At 48.4% G+C, this 22,670-nt stretch overlaps 1 protein-coding gene across 1 annotated transcript in view; it reads left to right on the plus strand.

Annotated features, from left to right (window-relative positions):
* ITGA9 (integrin subunit alpha 9) overlaps positions 1-22,670 on the plus strand; it is a gene marked incomplete at both ends in the record, with an annotated part of 279,709 nt that overhangs the window by 244,725 nt on the left and 12,314 nt on the right. Inside the window, 3 exons of the mRNA XM_080715880.1 lie at positions 10,307-10,432; positions 12,765-12,884; positions 18,132-18,233. Of these exons, the coding sequence (XP_080572006.1) occupies positions 10,307-10,432; positions 12,765-12,884; positions 18,132-18,233 (348 nt within the window). The remainder of the gene's footprint in view (positions 1-10,306; positions 10,433-12,764; positions 12,885-18,131; positions 18,234-22,670) is intronic.

Here is a 22,670-nt window from a genome sequence, read left to right on the forward strand (position 1 = left end):
GCCACCACGACTGGCTCACTCTTTGAGTTATTTATTTATTTATTTATTTATTTATTTATTTATTTATTTATTTGGTGGTACCGGGGTTCCTGGAAGCCCTTCTACCTCCGGGCTACACTCCAAGACCTTTTTTTTACATTTTTATTTGGAAACAGGGTCTCCTAAGCCGGCGCACGAGGCTGGCTTCGAACCTGCGTGATCCTCCTGTCTCTGCCTCCCAAGCGCGGGGATCACAAGCGTGCGCCACCGTGCCCGGCATGAGTTCTTTATTGATCTGGCTCTTGAAATGAGCACCACGTCTGGAAAGGACTATATATCCAGGGCCTCGTGCTAACCTACTTCATGTCATGCTGTTTGAAGCATTTTGCATCCTGAATCTTCGTCCATCTGTATGAACACATTGGAAGTTCGAGCTACACACAGAGGTAAATATCAGAAGAATCACAACTTGCCAAACTGACAAAGGATCTCTTTCCACAAAGTGAAAGAACCTATCACTTGCCAAAAGGATATGCCAAAGGGCGCCTTTGTGAACCCCCAGCCCCTTGCAGTGGTATGGTGCATGCACGGAGACATTGTGCCCTCTACCTTGGAACACTTTGGCAACATAAATCTCGCTGTATCATGATAGGTTATCCTGAGTTTGCTTTATTATAAAGCCATGGAATGAATAGTAAACATGAAAATATTTGTCTCAGGATTTATTACCTAAATAATATCATCTCGTGCTTGGGAGTCTGAGACTGAAGGAGCACAGGTTCGAGGCCAGCCTCAGCAATTTAGTGAGACCCATGGCAACTTAGACCCTGCTTCAAAATAAAAAATCAAAAGAGCTGGGAGTTTAGCTCAAAGATAGAACATCCCAGGGATTTGAAACGGGGGGTTCTTGAGAGAAAACCCGACGAGTTCTTGTCTACAGTGAGCGAAGAATGACACCCGCAGACCTCAGGAAGGGGAGTAAAAGGTTTATTGGAAGCAGCAGGGAATGGGGAGAGGGTGGCTGAAGACCCCAAACGGGCTGGAACTCTGGGTCCAGCAGCTGCCTTCAGGACAATACTTGAGAGTAGCCCAAGCCGAATTGCCTTCAGGTGCAGGCTGCTTTCTGCCAAGTGCCCATCAGTTGCAAACTACTTTCTCCCAGAGTCCACGCGATCTGCCAGAAAAGAGGAGCAGGTCACCTCTAGGGGCCTGGCCAGCCATGATGTCCAGCAGAGGCCTTCAGGTCACTACTCGAGAGTCGCCCAAGCCACGTGCCCTCAGATGCACTCTGCCTTCTCTCAGGGCCAACACGACCTGCGAGAGAAAGAACAGCTCCCCAGAAGGGGAGGGGGTCCCGAGCGGGAAAGTCCCCACTTTGCCATCCGACTGGTCAAAACCTGACCGCTTGCAAGTCCGTTTTTGGTGAGGGTGACTCTTGGGATTCCAAGGAGAATTTGCATAGGGCATTTGCAAGTCCTTTGAAGGGTCTCCTTTCAGGAATGCCAGACTTGCTCGGTGGGTTTGTTGATTAGGAAATTCAGATGGCTTTGTGAAGCTCTGGCCTTCTTATCTCTGAGCCTTTGGAGTTTCAGGCATTTGTCGTCCCTCAGGAAACTCAGGAAATTAACTTTTTTCTACCGAGGCCTTTTCCCTATCTGCCTATTTCCTTTCTATCTCCTCAGTTTCACCTTCAGTAAAAAAATAAAAATAAAAATAATGAGTTTTATGGCGGAAGAGGGTATAAAAAAAGGAGGTTGGATTTGATCAGTATATTCTAGATGCACGTATAGAAATGGCACACGGAACCTTGCTAATTAGTACAATTAGTACATACTTATAAAATTAAAGATATGATTCATGATTTTTTGTTTATTTACTTTTGTGGTGCTGAGGATTGAACTCGGGGACATTCTGACACTGAGCTTTACCCTGAACCCTCCTCTCTCTTTTTTTTTTTTCTTTTTGGTGGTACTGGGGTTCCTGGAAGCCCTTCTACCTCTGGGCTACACTCCCAGACCTATTATATTTTTGGAAACAGGGTCTCCTAAGCCAGCGCGGCTGGCTCCGAACCTGCGCGATCCTCCTGTCTCCGCCTCCCAAGCGCGGGGATTACAAGCGTGCGCCACCACGCCCGGCTCCTCTCGTTTTTAAAACAGTGTCTCACTGCGTTGCAGAGGGCCTCACTAAGCTGCTGAGGCTGGCTTGGGACCTGCAACCCTCCTATCTCAGCCTCCCAAGTACTGGGATTGCAGGTGTGCACCACAATCCTTGGGTCATGGGTCATGGTTATTTAAAAAACAGAAAAGAACAATATTTTGTAATAATAGTAATGCTAATATCATAGTTTGTTATTCTTTTGTCAGTACCAAGGAACTTTCAATAGTCAATCAAAGCATCGTGGTTTAATATAAAATATAAAATGAAAGGCTATTAAATTACAAAGCAACTGTGAGTATAGTTTATGTTTTGCAGGATGGAAAGTATGTGGCTATCTTATTGTTCTAGTAGTGAACATCTTAGGGTCAGCACAGTTAACCAACTGGTATTATTTCCTAGTCATTTTATGAGTATAATTTTGATTTACAGCCCTGATATCCTACAATTAATAGGACAATGACCATCATGGCAAATTTTAAGCCTCCCACAGAAGAACGGGGACACATAGAATTCCGCCACCTTGGTTTCCAGAGCAGGTGGTAGATAATTGAATTAGCAGGGCAGGCATTCAGAACATTGCCTGGGGTCTCGGCCTCGAAGGGCGTGTGAATTCGGAGGAGCAGGCTGCAGGTCAGGGGGCTGGGCACGTTCCCCCACTTGCCATCAGCTGTGGTTGTGTAGCATGAGACAGAGAAGCGGGGCCCAGAGTTGTAACCGAGAGCAGAAAGCCAGTGGTTAACAGAGAAACAGGAGTTAACACGAAACACATGTGCTCAGAAATGAACCTCTGCCTCCCCCTTTAATCCAAGTCAGCTCAACAAACAGCTTTCAGATCAGTCTTTACCCAAGAACCAAACCCAGGAGGGCTCCAAGCTGGGCTGAATTGGGTTTGTTCCTATGTGAACGCGGTCTTCAGTCCCCTTTTTTATTGGCTGTGCCCAGCATCCAAGGGGCATCCAGCCAGGGACATTTGGGGGATCCTCCCCTCCCTGAAACCCCAGCCAGCTGGACTGTGGTCAAGAGGCAGGGTTGATGCTGATAGAAAGGAGATGTCTATGCCTCACCCCACAAAAAATCCACTAACAATGCCACATGCCTGAGGAAGAGCGAGCGCCTTCAGTTTGGAGACATGTTGATCCGCATGGCTCCGATGATGAATCCCCTGCCTCCCCTGGCTCCCACAGACCACTTGCGCTCACCCCACTCCTAAGATTTGCCTCAGGGTCCTTGTCTGAGTGTGTTTTCCGTTGCTGTCACCAAAAGCCGCAGGCTGGCATTCATTCATAAAGAAGAGAGGCTATTGAGCTCACAGTACTGGAGGCTGAGAAGGCCAGGAGGCGGCGCAGCCTCCGGCGAGGGCTCTGGGCTGTATCACAATATGGAGGGGGCCTCGCAGGGAGACAGAGCAGGCTAGCCAGAGAGCGCCCCCTTTTATGGAACAGAGCCCCGCCCGTGGTGATTGCCCATCGGTCCACTAATCCTCAAATGGCTTAATCCATCTATGAAGGCGGAGTCCTCGGGCCCCCCAAACACCTCTCACGGGCCCCAGGGCCAAATACTATTAACCTGTGACTGTAGGGATTAAACTTCTTCTCCCACCTTTTGTTTCTTCTTTCTCTTTTCTTTCTCCTCCTCCTCTTCCTTCCTCCTCCTCCAACTTCTTCTTCATTGTTGTGATACTGTGGATTGAACCCAGGGTGTTCTACCTCTGAGCTATACCCTCAGTTCGTTCTCTCTCTCTCTCTCTCTCTCTCTCTCTCTCTCTCTCTATATATATATATATATATATATATATATAATATATTATATATTATATATATTATATATATATATTTTTTTGAAGTAGCATCTCACTAAGTAGCTGAAAGTCTCTCTACGTTTCCAAGGCTGACCTCAAGCCTGCGATCCTCCTCCCTCAGCCTCCCGAGTACTGGGATTACAGGCACATGCCACCATACCTGGCTATAGGGATCACGTTTTCTGGCACATGAATTTGGGGAGTACATGGACTCCACAGCAGCCCCCCTCTGTTGGGGCTCACCTTCCCCCCTCGTTTCTGGCTGCTGCTCCCCAGTATTCATTCAGCCTGTGCCCGTGCTGAGCTGGGCTCTCTGGACTCGGGTCCGCCGCGTGCCCCTCTGAGTCACACAGACTCGGGTTCCCTTCCCCTCCTCTTTACCCTCTAGATGTTCTCTTTATTCTTTGATGCTCCCAAAGGCCACTTCCTATGCATCAGAAATGCAGATCAAGAGAGGGACGATTTCCTAGTGCAGGGATCAACTCGTAGGAAAGGCTTAGAGTCACAGTAGGGGCTGGGAATGGACGGACAGACCGTGGATTTGGGCTGCCCTGAACAGAACTGCATCCATGTGGCCCGGTTGGGAGAAAGCTGGTGTGGGACCAGGAGCGTCCTGCCGAGGACTCTGGAGATGTGCTTCTCCTGCCCTCAGAGCTTAGACATCCAGGACAGGTGACTTAACCTCTCTGGGCTTCAGTCCTCATCTGTGAAGCGGGGATGAAAATTGAGAGCCGCCACCACCATCTGCTGCGGTACACCCCGGATAGATGTCTCTGTTCTGCTGTTCCTGGGCTCACGCCCCAATTTTACTTTCGGGCATGGTCCAGTTTAACAATGGAATATTATTCAGCTGTAAAAAAAAAAGAATGACATTCTATTGTTTGCAGCAAGATGGTAGAACCTGGAGGACATTATATTACATGAAATATGCCAGACACAGAAAGACCGCGTGTTCTCACCGTACGCGGATGCTCCAGAGTGGATCTCATAGAATTAGAAGTGTGGTTACCTGGCAAGGGTGAGGGACGGAGAAAGGGAGAGGAGATGATTCAGACGTATGGGCCGCAGGTAGATGGGAGGAACAGCTTCTAAGGCAGCACTGTGGGAAACGATGGCCAACAACAATTAATGAACTATCCCAAAATAGCAAGGAGAGATTTCCCACAGAGCTGGCAAAGTCTTCGGTGGGAGAGATGCCAGTTGATCGGTACTGACTGAGGCAGTCAGACGATACCCAAGGATGGAACTCCCTGCACATGGGTGTCGTAAGGAGTCTGCCAGCACCTGCCTGCTGGGACAGTGCCTCCTATTCACTAGGGGTCTCCTGTTCACATCTGGAATCAGTAGAGAGAGGGACCGTGAGCAGCTGAGTCAGTTCCTCAGGTGATGTGATTGGGGCCTGACTTTAAAAGGACCAGAGGACCCCCATCCCCGCAGGCTATAGGCCCAGAGATAGGGCCATGTTAGGGCCTCTGTGTTCCGGGAGACCCGTGTCCTTTCACATTAAGTCAGGGAAATACGTAAGAAGTGAGTGGACAGAGATGAGCTTGGGCGGCGGTCACCACGGCGCCCTGGGCCAGCCAAGGAAATGAAGCTGTTGGACTCGGGCAGGGTGGTGCTCGGATTGCCTGTGATGGGAAGAAAGTGTCACTCCCCTTGATTTTGCACAAAGAAGATATTCAGTACCCAGATGTGCAGGCCAGTGGTCAGCAATTGCTATCTGTGTATCGTGAGATCACCGGACCCTGTGCGCTGAGGACAGCTCACAGCTCGTCCTCTTAAGTGCGCCGCGAGCATCTCAGCACAACCATGTAGACCATTGTCCTCATCTTATGGGGGCCACCTTCCTCGTTGTCCTCTGGGGTGGACAGCGGCTGACAGGGGCCGCTGGGGGAGGAACCTGGGGCGCAGCCATAGGACGCGGAGCGAGGCTGCAGCCAGGGACTGTGGAATGTTCCCCCAGAGCCTCTGTGCACAGAATTCCTTTGCCGGGTGCCAGACACAGCCAACCACCAGCCACGTGACCTGGGGCAAATCGCTGAACTCAGGGCCTCGGGTTTCTTATCTGTCAGCTGAGGCCACGGGACTGTGTGATCTGGGAGCCGATGTCCAGAAACAACACCCCAGGGTGCTCTGTGTGCCCTCTAGGCCGGCCCACCATCGCGCAATGCAGCCAGGCCTCCCCCCCGCCCTGCAGGCACTTTTGCCCCCGTGGTGTGGGTTGGCAGGTCTCTGGAGCTGGATGGTGTGTGTCCAGGCCACACTGGTAGTGTAGTGTAGCCTGCTAGCTGTGGGGACTTGGCTGGTCTTCTGTCCTTTCTGGACTCGCGGCTTCCCCGTCTGGGAAGTGGGCGTGACAAGCGCATCTGCCTTGTGGGTTTGTGGCCGTCACTCAGCCGCTGAACACACAGAACAGTGCCTGCTTTGGTGGCCCGGGACCGCCACTGGGTCTTAGCTGGTCCAAACCGATGCCGTGCACCGCCTGACAACCTTCAGTGTTCCTTTAGGGATGAATGCATCATGGAGAACTCAGAGGTTCTGTTGGTCTAGACCCAGACTGCCCTGGTGGTCCTCACGGGGCCGTGGGAGACCATCTTCCAGAGGCCCCTGTCAGCCGCTGTCCACCCCAGAGGACAACAGGGAAGGTGGCCAATGTGTGTCGCAGGGAAAGAGGAGGGGCGTCCAGAGCCTTGGGCACGCACAGCCGAGTTTTCAGGTGTCCTGTGACGCACCTGCTTTCTCTGCACCGTGCGCCTTACACGCCTAAATATAGTGCAGCCCCAAACAGCACAGCCACCACCCACCTGATAGGTAAGCTGACCTTTTTTTTTTTTTTTGCCAACTTAATTAGAATCATTACTGTGATTATCTTTGTGGTAAGAGGCCAGAATAGACCAGAAAGGGAGCAGAGGGAACTTTCTGGAGTCGTGGCATGTTTTGTGATTTCCTTGGGATGGTAATTACTGGACGATCTCATCTGTCAACATTCATCAAGCGATCCACTTAAAATCTGTGCGTTATAGGGAATGTGAACTTTAGTTCAGCTTTAAAAAATGTTGGGAAATGAATGGACTAGAGTGAGTTACGGTATTTAATTATGTACTTGCTTTAAAAGCATTTAAGAATAGCATTAGTTCATAACACTTTTTCCATTTGTTCACAAATAATTTTTTGTGTGGTACTGGGGATGGAACCCAGTGGCATCGTACCTCCGAGCTACACCCCCAGTCTTATTTTTTATTCTTTATTTTGAAACAGGGTCTCACTGAGTTGCAGAGGGCCTCGCTGAGTAGCTGAGGCTGTCCGTGAGCCGCGATCCTCCACTCTTAGCCTCCCAAATGCTGGGATGACAAGCGCGCGCCACCACGCCCGGCTCTCACAAGTAATTTTATCCGCGCCTGCATCTTTCGCGATCGATATCACTAAGCTGCTTTTTGAGTTGACAGCTTCCCAGACCACATCATCCTTTGCTTGTCTGGATGATCTGAAGCCGAACTTTTCAAATACACATCTGAAGTTTTATTGCGGCCCACAAACATCCATTTGCACAACGCTGTAGCCGTTGTTTTCCTCGTGTGTCTCGTAAGTGAACATGCGTGGTCCTCACCACATCAAAAGCACGCGTATCGCTTTCTGAAACCGGCCTTAAAGTTTTCATCATAACTGCCCACCATCGTGCCCCTGGAGGAGATCACCAGGTCTCCTTCACCCCCATTGCTTCCCTTCCTTTCGTTCTCCTAATAGCTTCTAGCACCATCCCAAACCAGTGTCGGTTCAGACCATTTCTTCCCCAAATTTTGTGGTTCAGATGAAGTAATTTCCAGGCCCTGCTTGGGAGAGATTTTAAAGGACAGTTAAATTCCAAACTGTGAGACACTTTTAAGGGCAACATTCTCTTTTCTAATAGTTAATTTGAAGAAATAAATCTTCACCGTATTTCCAGACATATGCACTATGTCTTGGAATTTGTACAGAACACAGACACAAATTGAGACTAATTTAGCAAATTCTGATGGCCTTGTTTTATAGTTTACTGTAAAAGGGTTAGCACTGTCAGCTTTGAGTTTGAAGTTTTTAATGTAAAAACTTTAAACCTTACTCTCTAGTGGGAATGAGGAGTTGAAACGTTGTTGAATAAATTCAGATACACTGTTTTACTCCAGGGTATTGAAGATAGGGAAGTTTAAACAGAAGACTCAGGTTAGCAGTGGATGATAAACACAACCCTAAATTATGAATGACTAATTATTAATTAGCCTGGCCAGTCTTCAGCGACAACCAGTCTGATATGACAGTGTAAAGAAGACATTTTTCAATAATCCCCTAATGCAGACATCAAAAAGATGTTGTTCTAAGCCAGGCGTGGCGGCGACACTTGTGATCCCAGTGCTCAGGAGGCTGAGACAGGAGGACCGCAGGCCAGTCTCAGCAATTTAGTGAAACCCTCAACAACTTAAAAAGACCCTGTTCCAAAATGAAAAATAAAGTAGGGCTGGGGGTATAGCTCAGAGGAAAAATATGCCTGAATTCAATCCCTAATATCCAATACCAAAAAAAAAAAAAAATGTGTTCTAAAATAGATGCACCTGCAAGTCTGCCCGCCATTGTTCAGATATGTTTTGTTTCTGTGTCCACCGCTTGGCACCTCCACTGTGTGGTCAGCAGCAGACTCAGAATCACTCAAGAAGGAGCTGGTGCCTCTGATGACCTGCTGGACCCACGCGGCGGCCGCCTGGCTCTCTTTGTTAACAGAGCCCCACATTTACATGACCTCATATGAGCCGGACGCACTGGGGAGGCTGAGACAGGAGGACCCGTGTTCGCAGCCAGCCTCAGCTACTCAGGGAGACCCTGTTTCAAAATAAAGTATAAAAAACAAGGCTGAGAGGTGTAGCTTGAAGGTAGAATACCCTTGGGTTCCATCACCAGTACCGCAAAAATAAAAAAAATTAAAAAATAAATGGCCTCGTATGTGGTTGATACTCTAGTTGGAACAGAGACGAGAACCCAGAGCAGTCCATGATACCCTCGCTCCGTCTCAAGAAGAGCGCCTATGGGGTTTTCTAGCACCCAGAAAGTTCCAGGCTCCATGGGGACTTTCTGGAAGCTTCTGACAGCGGCCCATCACGTAAAGTCCAGTTATGGAGCTTAAGGTCTGAGCTCCCTGAGCTCCAGATCTGGACTCTCACCTGTGTGTGTCCACAAGTGACCCGCGCCCATCGAGGGCACTGCCGCGGGGTGCCGTGCGTGCTGATGGAGTGCAGTCTGTCCTGTTGTTGAGTCTAACCTGTTTCCTCGTTGCGTCTCCTTTGTGGGCTGTGTGCCGTCCCGGTTATTTAGGGACCTAAGATCACCGTTTTCTCTAAGTTGGCCCTTTGTTGTGGTGGCTTCGTTGTTGCGGTGGTGCTGCGGGTGGTGCTGATGTGTGTGGTGCAGGGGACTAAACCAGGGCCGTTCTACCTCCAAGTCACACCCCCAGCCTTTTTTAAACTTTTCTTGTCTAGAGTCCCCCCTGTGTCCCGATTTCTCCCACATATGAGAGAAATCATCTGACTCTGCTTTTCTGTGACTGACTAATGTCAGTATAACGCTCTCCATCCATCCACTTTCCTGCCAGTGATGTATTTTTGTCCTTCTTCATAGCTGAGTAGACGTCCGTTGTGTGGCCATCCCATAGTTTTGTAATCCATGCCTCCATTGGCCAACACCTGGGCTGGCTCCATAGTTGGGCCTTAATGGAGTGAGGGTCAGGGACCTCGCAGAGGGAGGCCTGATTTGTACACGCACAAATTGACCAATGCTGGTCACAATGTTGTGCAAGGCGAGGGGGGATAAGGGGCATGGGCTGGAGGCTGGAGGGCTCACCAGATATTGTGTGCATATGTGCCGCTGCCGCTAGCACTGTGAACTCCATCTTGATGCATGATTACAATGCAACAATTAAAAAATTTTATGAAACACAGTCTCACTAGGTTGCTGAGGCTGGCCTCAAACCTGTGCTCCTCCTGTCTCACCCGCCCAAGTACTGGTATTAGAGGTGTGTGCCGCCACACCCAGCTCTCTCTGGTCCTGTGGATGCTACAACTTCCGCCTTAAAACTTTTTGGCCGGAGTCAGGTGCGGCATTGAGCGTCTGTAGTTCCAGCTGCTGGGGAGGCTCAGGCGGAGGACCGCTTGAACCCAGGACTCGAGATGCCCGGTCTGGGCATCTCAGTGAGACCCCATCTTGAAATTTAACCATTCTTGTCCACCAGAAAACAAATAATGAGAAAAGAGAGCCTGGGTTCTACTGCTACTGTCTCTACAGATTAAGAGCCTGCGGGAGCAGCACCCATTCTTGGGACCATTTTGACAGCCTCCTTTTCGTTTTCAGGTGGGCCAGGAGAAGGGAAACTGCTCTTTCCAGAGAAACCCGACCCCCTGCATCATCCCACAAGAGCAGGAAAACATCTTCCACACGATATTTGCTTTCTTCACGAAGTCCGGAAGGAAAGTCCTGGTAAGGATTCGCTTGGTGGCCGGGGTGACGTGGGTGGTCCGCAGGAGGAGGGCACGTCCGAGATGATCAGAGGCCGGGTTTCTGTTTGCTATTTTCCAAGTCTGGTTTTCATCAGTTGGCTTCGGAAGTCACAAGCCTGAGGTTTCAATCCGAGGGTTAAATTTATATTCTGAATGTCATTCGCCCCCAACAATAGGAAAAACCTTTGTAACCCACCGAGCACAAAGAAAGATACTTCTCCAAATAGTACAGTTCGAAAGAGCGACGGTTCTTGGACAACCACTTTGGGAAACTGTTTAACGGTATCTACTGAAACTAAAAATATATGTATTCTATGACCTAGTAATATATACCATCCCTAGGTCTATAACCAAGAGGAATGAGTGCATGTGTCAGCTGAGAACAAGGACAAGAGTGTTCATAGCAATCTTATCATAGCCAAAACCTGCGAATACTTCAGATATATATCAACAGAAAAATGAGTAAATAGTTGTGGTATATCCATGCCCTGGAACATTACACAGCAGTTAAAAATATCAAACCACTGCTACACACAGCATAAGTACATCTCACAGACATGTTGTAAGTGAAAGAACTTAAAGACAAAAGGACACAGACTAGAATATTTCATGCATATAAAATACAGAAATAGCAAAAACTAGCCAATGGTGCTGGAGGGCAGGATGGTGGGCACTAGGGAGGAATAGGGTGGGGCTTAGGGGCATGTGCTTAGGTAACATAAATATTCTACACCATGGTCAGGGTGAAGGTTCTTCAGGCATAAACATATGTAAAAATTATCAAGATACACAGTTAGGAGTTGGTCTGTTTACTTACTGCATATATTTTTATTTATTTTTTATTTTTTATTGTTTTGGTGGTACTGGGGTTCCTGGAAACCCTTCTACCTCCGAGCTATACTCCCAGACCTATTTTATTATTTTTTTCTTTGGAAACAGGGTCTCTTAAACCAGCGTGGCTGGCTCTGAACCTGAGCGATCCTCCTGTCTACGCCTCCCAAGCACGGGGATTACAAGCGTGCGCCACCATGCCCGGCGTTATTTTTTATTTAAAGAGTGAAGATATCGAAAGCAGAATCAATTCTTCCCAAAGCTTCCTTTCCCTGTATCTTTAGTTAACATTTTCCCGCAGTGCTGGGGGTGGAACCCGGACCTCACACCCTCAGACACGCGCTCGCCCCGCGAGCGGCACCAGCCCTGGTTCCATCTCTCAGCTCCTGGTCCAGCGTGGGCTCAGCTCACATCTATCATCTCCTTCCTTGCTCCCTCCCATCTTTACCACTTGAAAGGATTGGGTTCTTCCACTCACACAGTAAAAATGGCCCCTCTAGTTTTAAAAGCCCTCAGAATCGGTAGATGTAGTAATAGCCAGGTGTGTTCTAGGCATGGCTGTCTGGCTGAAAACTTCACTGCAAACGAATCATTGTGAAGGTACAAGGACACATTTGCAACCCCACAGCCCAAACCAGAAAGACTCCTCTTTTGCCCCCTGGAATTTCCATCTGTTTTGGAAACAAATGTGTTTTCTGGAGCAAGAATCACATAACTTCCTATCCTAATTTACCCAACCTCAAAGCTACCCGGAGTGTGTATCAGACCGTGCGTAACATAGGAAATGCTCCGTGCGTTCAAAGCGCAGGCAGAGACTATTGGAATAAGTAAACGTGTTTCTCTTTTTTAAAAATGTTTGGTTTCCATTGTGAAAGCCTGCCTTTGGGTAGGATTAACCACAAAGCTGCTTTCTCAAAGTGGCTTGACCTGGAAGCGGGCACTGGTGCCGGCCAGGCTGGAAATCCCGCTGGCGCCCTCTGGTGGCCACAAAGAATAGTTATTTTTTTCATATATATATATGTGAAAAAATATATATTATATATAATATTAATATATAAACTATATATAATATAATAATTAATTATAATTAATAAATAATTACTATAATAGTAATATATAAATTATATTAGTGTAATATTAATATATTAATAATATAATATATATAAACACTATATATATATATATAGAGAGAGAGAGAGAGAGTGTGTGTGTGTGTGTGTGTGTGTGTGTGTGTGTGTGTGTGTGTGTGAGAGAGAGAGAGAGAGAGAGAGATTGATTGATTGATTCTGGGGATGGAACCCGGGGCCTTGCACACGCTCTGCAAGCTCTCGCACTCGGCTACATTTTCCTCCACATTTCCTCTGCCTGGAACTGACTTAACCTCCAGGACAGGGGCTCTGGAGCTGTGGTTCTATCCATGGCCGCGGCTTTGACTTTGTTCTTAGCAGCCTTTGACTCCTCTCTGATTTTTTTCTTCCCAGGACTGTGAGAAGCCGGGGATTTCGTGCCTCACACTGCGGTGCAACCTCAGTACTCTCCCGAGAGAAGAAAGTCGTACGATCGACATCTACATGCTGCTGAACACCGAGATACTGAAGAAGGTGAGTCCCCGGGGCCTGCGCTCTCGGCTTCACGTAAAACACGGGAAGCGGTTTCCTCCTGATGCACTGGCTGCTCTATTAAACACTCTGCTAGCAATGCCACTGGTAGCTCTGCTGCCAGCTAAAAATATCAGACATTTGCTACTCAACGTGTGGTCCAACGTCCAACAGCATCACCCGGAGTTTTATTAGAAACACAGAAATCAAGCTGGGCGCAGTGGCACACACCTGTGATCCTAGGACTCGAGAGGCTGAGGCAGGAGGATCCCAGGCTCGAGCCTTTTGCACCTGCTCAGCTCCGCCCTTGTCTTGGGAAAGCAGCCGGAGACGATACACAAATTGAATGGGCATAGTGTTCTAATAAAACTTTATTTACAAAAACAGGCAGGGGGGCCAGATTAGACCCCAGGGTTCCCAGTTCACTGACCCCTTGTTTCAGAAAATTTCAACATTCAAAACTTGGGTCAGACCCCGGCGTGGTGGCACATGTTTGTAATCTCAGCATTCGGGAGGCTGAGACAGGAGGATCGCAGTTCGACGACAGCCTCAGCTACTTAGTGAGGTCCTTTGCAACTCAGTGAGACCCTGTTTCACAATAAATATTTAAAAATAAGGTTGGAGGTGTAGCTTGGAGGTGATGTCTCCGGGATCAATCTCCTGTACTGCAAAAATAATAATAATAATAATAATAATAATAATAATAATAATAACAACAAAAAACTTTGGGTCACTTTGCTAGGTTGCATTTATCAAAAGCAATTCTAAAAGTTTATTGGGGGGAAAAAGATACCCAAATCCACAAATGCATGGCCCTTGAAGAATCATACAAATCTACTAAAATTTATTTAGAGACGAGAGCTGCTGAGGAAGAGAGGTCACAGCTAACAAGATGCTAGGAAAATAATTGCATAGCAAGATAAAACAACATCATGTTAGCCACAGAGATTCTATTTATTTTCCTTTGGAAAGACTAAGTGTGATTAATATGTATGAACCCATTAGCGGGTGAAGGACTGTCCTTAGAATAGTCGTCCTGTGGTGATTTTTAAATTAAGCACAGCGGCAGCACACTGACCCCAAAAGATGCACGTACAGGGGGCTTCCTTTCCCTCCACTTCCCTGTGGCTGTCACAGCCGCACAGGCCTGTGGGTAGCTGGGCACTGTCCTGATTTTTCTGGAGAGAAACTGGCTTGGGAGCTGGGCTCGCACACACCTTCCCGGGCTAGCTCCTCTTTTGTACAGCGCCGTGTGAGGGGCGGCCCAGGCGCCCCCCCAGCCTGCTCTGCGTGCAGAAGGCCGGCCAGAAGCCCCCGTGTAACCGCGTGTCTCTTCCCGGCCTGGCTCCCAGCTCAGGTGTGGAGGGCTGAGATTCTGCACCCTTTCCTGTCCTGTCCGTCTTCTCACCAATGGCATTGCTAGCGGTTGTGTTTCCAGTCTCCTGGACATGGCTCCAAAGGCGGGAAACTCCCGTGGTCTTCTTCACCCCTTGGTGTAAGCCGGGTGGTTGCCGCTTACACTGTACATTTTTTTTTTTTCTTTTTGCGGTACTAGGGCTGGAACCCAGGGACATTCTACCTCCGAGCTGCACCCCCTATTTTTAATTCTTTATTTTGAAACAGGGTCTCACTGAGTTGCAAAGAGCCTCTCACTAAGTAGCTGAGGCTGTCCTCGAGCCGCGATCCTCCTGTCTCAGCCTCCAAATGCTGGTATTACAAGCGTGCGCCACCACGCTCGGCTTCCGTCATGCGTATTTAATTGTGTGCATCTCCGAAGCCTGGTTTCTGCATGTCTCTCCCCAGCCAGATGTAGTGACTCTTTGCCAGGGAACATGTCTCTCTGACCGCTGTCCCCGCGAGTTAGCCAGGCCAGCAGAGCCCGGGGCAAGGAAGCTGAAAGCGGTGGGGTGTCACGCTAGACGCTGGAGGCTCATTCTTCCTGTGCGAATCCCGCAGAGATCTCAGCAGAGATCGCAGGTGCACAAGGACGCCCAGTACGCAGCTCCCCTGGAAGCCAGAGGGGGCCGTAGCTGCCCCTGGAGCGGAAGGGTCCAGCGTGGAGCCCCGGCACCAGCCACAGCCTCCCCGTGGGGCCAAGCCCTTTGGTTCCAGGGCCCTCGGGCTCCCAGAGGACAGGGCAGGGAGCTGCGCCAGCCCTGCGGTTTGCCTGGGCCTAGAGCTCTGTTTATTTTCCTTTTGACCTTAAGGCCTGGCCCTAGACAAGGGAATCGAGGGGTTTTTGTTTTGACCTTAACAAGTTTCCATTTGCAATGAAGGGTCTGGTTTGTTTTCTTTCTTTCTTCCTTCCTTTCTTTTCCTTTCTTTCTTTCTTTCTTTCTTTCTTTCTTTCTTTCTTTTTTGTGGTACTAGGGATGGACCCCAGGGGCACCCTACCTCCAAACTGCACCCCCTGCCCTATTTTTTATTCTTTATTTTGAAACAGGGTCTCACTGAGTTGGGGAGGGCCTCACTAAGTAGCTGAGGCTGGCTGTGAACCACGATCCTCCTGTCTCAGCCTCCCGAGTCCTGGGATGAAAAGTGTGTGCCACCATGCCCGGCTCAGAGTCTGATTTTTAAGTCACAAGGGGATTGATTGTTCTGAAAGCATTCTTCTTCCTCTTCCTCCTCCTCCTCCTCCTCCTCTTCTTCTTCTTCTTCTTCTTCTTCTTCTTCTTCTCCTCCTCCTCCTCCTCCTCCTCCTCTTCCTCCTCCTTCTCCTTCTTCTTCTTCTTGGAACCTAGGGACATTCTACTTCCGAGCTACACCCCCATCCCTATTTGTATTCTTTATTTTTGAAACAAGGTCTCACTAAGTGACAGAGGACCTCACTAAGTAGCTGAGGCTGTCCGCGAACCACGATCCTCCGGTCTCAGCCTTCTGAACGCTGGGATGACAAGTGTGTGCCCCCCGCCCGGCAGCGTTTTTCTTCTTCTAGTCCAGAGGCTTTTTCTTCGGTGCCCAGCTCCTGGTCCACGTGGCCTTTGCCTCTGCCAATCATCATTGACATTATCATCATTACTAAAAACTAAGGCAGCGGTGATTCATAATTGAAAATGGTAACCCCACTGCCTAAAACCACAAACTTATAAAACTGTTAAATTGCTAAAAGGTGATTTGCAAGTAAAATTACTTACAGCTTAAATGGAGTTCGCTGCAGCAGTTTCTTTGGGTGACAAGCTTCCCAAAAGCATTTAAAACATGTCTTTATGGGGCCAGGCACAGTGGCACATGCCAGTGATCCCAGTACATAGGAGGTGGAGACAGGAGGATCACAAATTTGAGGCCAGCCTCAGCAATTTAGTGAAGCCCTGTTTCAAATTTTTTAAAACATAGGGCTGGAGGTGGAGCTCAGAGGTAGAAGACCCCTGGGTTCAATCTCTAGTATGGGGAGGGAGGGAGATAAACTGGAAGGAAAGAGAAAAGGGGCTGGGGATATAACTCGGTGGTAATATGTTCCTGAGTCCAATCCCCAGTTTCACAAAAAATAATAATTTTTAGGGGGGGTGGATAGCGTATACAAAAAGGAGGTTGGATTTGATCCGTATACATAATATGTATATATGAAAATGTCACACCAAGTCCTCCATTAATACATAAAATTAATATGGGTTTACAATTAGAGATTTTTCTTTTTCTTTTTCGTGTGTGTATGGGTGTAAAGCAGGGGACTGAACCCAGGAGTATTCTGCTTGTGAGCTACAACCCCAGCCCTGTTTTATTTTTTGATCAGGGTCTCACTGAGTTGCAGAGGGCCTCGCTAAGTGTTGAGGCTGGCTGTGAACCTGTGTCCTCCTGTCTCAGCCTCCCAAGTGTTAGGACACAGGCATGCACCACCCGCGCCTGTCATTTTTTTTTTTTTAAGAATAATTATTAGTACGGAATTCCCAGGTGAATATACAGACTAGGATTTCCATGTGCCATCCCAGGAACTCCTTTGTGGTTTCCTTGGTGGAGAGGAGCAGAGGGCCCCACCGGAGCTATTGCCTAGAGAGTGGGTCTCTATTCTCCTGTTTGTGTGTTGTTGTTGTTTTTGTGACCTCACCTGCCCCTTGCTACCTCCCCAAGCCCCACCTCCAAATCCCTTTAACATGTGGCTTTGGGGAGTCTGTTGCCAGCACGTGAACCCCAGGGGACACATGCAAGCATAGCAGCCTCTCGCATGGCATTCGGACCAAGCAAGTGCAGGGGTGAGCCCCGGGGCCCCTCCCATTGGCAGAGCTCCGACCGCCCTGTGGAGACAGCCGAAAGCCCCAAGGCTGTGCCCTCTGTTTTTTCCCGTGGCGGCCAGTGCAGCCAGTCCTCGTCTCTCTCCAAATTCCCTCTCCACTAATGCTTCGGAGCCATTTCTTACTGTGTGGATCAGTGTTGCCGAATCTGAACCCACAGCGAGGCTTCTGCCTGCTTCTGCTGGTGGGCGCATCCCGGGGCCTGGCGGTATCCCTTTCCCCAGCCCCTTTCCTCTGTAGGCCCAACTTCTTTTTTTTTTTTTTTTTTTTGGTGGTACTGGGGTTCCTGGAAGCCCTGCTACCTCCGGGCTACACTCCCAGACCTATTTTTACATTTTTATTTGGAAACAGGGTCTCTTAAGCCAGTGCGCGCAGCTGGCTTCGAACCTGCGCGATCCTCCTGTCTCTGCCTCCCAAGCGCGGGGATGACAAGCGTGTGCCACCACGCCCGGCTGTAGGCCCAACTCCTAAACGAGATGTGTCTCCCTCCCAAATCTTTCCATCGGGCACCCCCTTTCATTACTGCGCAGCTCTGACCCCAAAACAGCTTCACCGAAGAGCAAAGAACGAGTTAAAAGGCCTTGAGGGTTGTGGTCAAAGCAGGAAGATCCTGTAAAATGGAAATCAGATACCTTCTGCGGAATGGCAGGCCCGGGTTTGTTGTACACAATTAAACAGCCTTATTTACCCTCCACCCTCTGTGAACACGTCGATACCAATATCCAAATACCTGGCTCTCACCGTGCAGAAACCGCAGCACACAAGCCCCCGTGTGTGCTGAGCACCGGTGTCCCTCTGCGCCCACCACGGTCAGAAAGATTCTCAAGAAAGATGTCAGAAGTCTACGTTTATGTGGGTGCCCGGAATGGGGAAGTTTGTAGCTCACTGGAAAAAAAAATTTTTTTTTTTTTTTTTTTTTGGTCTTGGCTCCACGGAGTCTTGGAATGTCAGTCTGCCCTGCCCCTCTTATTTCTGATGGACGTGGAGGAAACTCTCACAGTGAGTTGTGCTGTTTCCTCCCCAGGATAGTTCATCCGTCATCCAGTTCATGGCCCGCGCCAAGGTGAAGGCGGACCCCGCTCTCAGGGTGGTGGAAATGGTGAACGGGAGCCCAGAAGAGACGACGGTGAGTCAGACACTTGGGGACATCCTCCTTAGGGGATGCTGGGGACTTGGGGATGGAACTGAGGGCAAAGATGGCATGCATCCAAGCCAAGATGTCGGGTTTGTGGCAGACCCAGGACCAGGCCCGCCGTGGCCTCCGGGTCCCCTGGACTTGTTTTTCTATGGTGAGTTCTTATTGGGCATCGTTCTCTGGGGTGCCATTGTGTTATAAAAGTTTCCTCCAGTGACTGGCCAAGGAAAAATCAGTCTGGAAGGCCCCTTGACAGGGCTTGGGTTTCTACCCCAAAGCCAGGACTATTTTTATCTTTCTCAGACCTTTCCCCGAAACCTCGCCTGCCTTCGCCATCACATGGCCCTGTGTCTCAAAAAACACGTTGTTGGCTTCACGTGAAGAGGTCACGTTCAAACTGCAGAGGCCTAGAACCTTCTCTTTCATTCTCTCCCTGGCCCCTCGTCCCCCATAAAGCAGAGTCATTGGCATGCTCAGGGACATGGAAGAGTTTGAGGAAGGAACTCGAGCTTAGATGTCAGGAAGAGGGAGAGGCTGAGTCTGGAGGAAAAGTGTGGCCCTGGAATTTTGTTTCTGTTTGACCTCCCACAGTCAGATCTACAGGGAGTAGAGAGGGGAGACAGCAGCCCTTGGGCTGGTTAGCCAAAGAGCTGGTTGGTTAGCCAATGAGCTGGTTAGCCAATGAGCTGCAATAAGCTGGTTAGCCAATGAGCTCCAATAGCCAATGAGCTCCAATGAGCTTGTTAGCCAATGAGCTGGTTAGCCAATGAGCTGTAATAAGCTGGTTAGCCAATGAGCTGCAATAAGCTGGTTAGCCAATGAGCTCCAATAAGCTGGTTAGCCAATGAGCTCCAATAAGCTGGTTAGCCAATGAGCTCCAATAGCCAATGAGCTCCAATGAGCTTGTTAGCCAATGAGCTGGTTAGCCAGTGAGCTCCAATGAGCTGGTCAGCCAGTGAGCCAGGCCCTGAAGCTCACTATATCCATATTTCCCGTGAAACTGACCTTCTCTCATAAGGGAAAGGCATCTTCTCTTGGAAGACTTGGTGTTGCTCTGACAAATTGGCAGAAGCGATAAATGCATGATGATTATGTACTTAGCGCTCCCAAAGGAGATTATCAGCTTATTTTCTGATAACGATGGAGACTCCTTGTGTTGAATTGTCAGGATGCAGATAGGACCAAAGGCCACGCACTTGAGACCCTAGCTGGGAAAGATTCCTTTAGAATACAAGTCTTTGGGGATTTCAGTAAAATCTCAGTCCTCTTCCTGTTTTCTCTGAGCAGGAGATAAGTGTGTCAGTGAGTCTGGAGCAGATAGGACTGCCTGGCTGGGCAGGAGGAGTCGGGGTGCTGGAGAGCTGGCACCCCTGCCCGGTACAGGGCTGGGGTGTCGGTATAGCCCTGAACGCCTTTGTGCATGGGAGTTATCCAAGCACTAGTTTTTGTTGTGGTTGGTTGGTTGTTGGTTGGTTGATTGGTGCTGGGGATTGAGCCCAGGGGAATTCTGCCTCTGAGCTACACCCACAGACTATTTTATTTTATTTGTATCGAATTTATTATTTTATTATTTATTTTTATATTTTATTGTTTTACTTTTACTTATTTTATCTTGCTATTTATTTTATTTTATTTTATTGAAACAGGGGCTCAGAAAGTTGCTGAGGGCCTCCTAAGTTCCTGAGGCTGGCCTCAAACCTGTGATCCTCCTGCTTCAACCTCCCGAATTCTGGGATTACAGGCGTGCGCCACCCTGCCTGGTCTCAAGCACTAGTTTAAATAATAGTAAGGAAATGGCGTGGTACTCGTGTTGTTCATTAACTTAGGGTCAGTTTGGCCTGACAGGTCAAGTATTTGGAATTGCCTTTTGTCTTTTCCTCTCTGCCCTCTGGTCATTTAACTCCTGATTTGGAACTTCACCTGGGAAGTGAATGACACCGGAGGCTCCCTGCTCATTGCCACAGCTCTGGTCAAAAGTCTTATTAAGCCGGGCACAGTGGTGCATACCTGTAATCCTAGTACGGGGAGGCTAAGTCAGGAAGACCAGCCTCAGCAACTCAGTGAGACTCTGTGTCAAAATAAAATAGAACAGGGCTGAAGGTTTAGCTCAGAAGTAGAGTGCCCCTGGATTCAATCACTAGTGCCACAAAATAATAAATAAATAAATAAATAAATAAATAAATAAATAAATAAATAAATAAATAAAGCTAGAGATGTATCTCAGAGAGAATTGACCCTGGGTTCAATACCTAGTATCAAAAAAAAAAATGAAAAAATTCTTAGCTGGGCATGGTGATGCAGGACTGTAATCCCAATACTTGGGAGGCTGAGTCAAGAAGATTGCAGGTCAAGACTGGCTTTGGCAACTTAGTGTGGTGCTGTTTCAAAATAAAATAGAACAGGGCTGAGGGTTTAGCTTAGAAGTAAAATGTCCCTGGGTTCAATCCCCACTCCCACAAAATAATAAATAAGGCTAGGAGTATAACCTGGAGCGAATGTCCCTGGATTCAATACCTAGTATCAAAAACAAAGGAAAAAATAAAACAAAGTCTTAGCCAGGCGTGGTGGTACACACTTGTAATCTCAGCTTGGGAGGCTAAGACAGGAGGATCTGGGTTTGTAGACAGCCTCAGCTACTTAGTGAGACCTTGTTTCAAAACAAAGAATCAAAAATTGGGGTGTAGCTTGAAGGTAGAATGCTCCTGGTTTAATCCCCAGTCATAAAAAAAAAACCTAAAGTCTTAGCTGGGTGTGGTGGTACAGACTTGTAATCCCTGTACTTGGGAGGTTGAGACAGGAGTTTCACAGGTACAAGGCCGCCCTCTGCAACTTGCTGAGACCCTGTCTCAAAGTAAAAAAATAAAATAGGGCTATGGGTGAAGCTCAGAGCTAGAATGCCCCTGGGTTCAATCCCTGGCACCACAAAAACAAACAAAAATGTCTTATAGAATGAAATACTTAGCCAGCACCAGCCATATATAATGTTCTGGGAGACCAGAGTGTTAACAGTTGAGAACCACTGGAAATAATCTTCGGGTTTTCTACAGGTGAAATTCCATGTGTAGCTAGAGGGAAAGGACTGAGTTTCTTGCCTTTATTAGAGGATGAAGTCGAGGGACCCAGGGAGATGGTGCATCCTCTCCTGCTAAGAGCTTCTGTGTCATCCATCTTCCTCACAAAATACCACTGCCATCGATTTCTGTTCCCTGTTGAGCACTCTGGTGATATTTTTATTATCAAGAGTTCTGGGGAAACAGTGGATTACTTTTTCTAAGTTCCTAAGAAAAAACTCAGCACACATGAAAATGCCAGGAGTCTTTCTCTCCTCCTCCCCAGGACGGTGAGGTTCGACAGTCGGTTCATCTATTCTCAACTCCCCTGGCGGGAGGAGAACAATCTTTTCTAAGTAGGAAGGCTTTGGTTTTTAGAACAATCATGTTCTTCCCCGAGTGGCCCTGTGAATACCTGGCTCTCCATCAAACGTCCATCCGAAGGGGGATTCCCATTGAGGCTTGCCACCAGACTTAAGTGAGGCGAGGTTCCACAAGGTTTCAGATTAGGCCCCAAATTGTTACGGCCTTGGAAAGGACAGGAAACGCACTTGTGTCGGCTATTGAAAAGTGTGTGGGCGAGAGCCGGAAGACAATCCGATTTTCAGCCACAGAAAGTGTAAATAGTTCTCCTATGATTCTTTGTGTCTTTTATTATTTTTACACCGTGGTACAAGTAGAGCCTCACAGAGAGTTTGGATAGATTACTAGAAACGTTCCACAGACCCTTGAAACATTTGCCTCTTTTATGAATATATGCATCCAGGAGCCAGGCATGGTGGTGCACGCCTATAATCCCAGTACTTGGGAGTCTGAGACAGGAAGATTCCAGGTTCAAGGCCAGCCTCAGCAACTTAGTGAGACTTAGCTTTTCCCAGGAGGGGGTTACAAAGGAAACAAGGAGACCCGCGTAAGAGCCCAGCGTCCTGAGTCGGATGCTGTGTGTGCAGGGACGTCACTGGTCATGGAAGCTCAGAGGAATACCAGGTATGCCCTGCCTTTTAGAAAGGCAGCTGTAACACAAGCAGCTTAGCGGCTCCTTCAGGGTGCTGGTGAAGAAAGACTAGACCTCAGCCAGGGCTGCTGTTGGGGATGGAAGCCAGGGTACGGAGGATGGAGAGAAGACGTTCGAGGGATGCCGAGGCTTGTCCCAGATCGCCCAGCTCTTTAGTGGTGGAATGGAGGCCAGACTGTCAGCATCTCTGGGCCCTCCGTGTGGTCCATGCTGCTGTCCCTCGCTGGTTTTGTTTGCTGTGTCTTTAAGACGTGACTTCTTAGAGCCGTACGCTTCTCAGATCATCACCCCCGGGTGTGTTTATTAGAACTGTGATGGGAGACGCTGTGCTTTGCCAAAGCACAGAGCCCACGTCCAAGATGA

Source organism: Muscardinus avellanarius, assembly GCF_963383645.1.
Source record: "Muscardinus avellanarius genome assembly, chromosome: 18".
NCBI lineage: Eukaryota > Metazoa > Chordata > Mammalia > Rodentia > Gliridae > Muscardinus > Muscardinus avellanarius.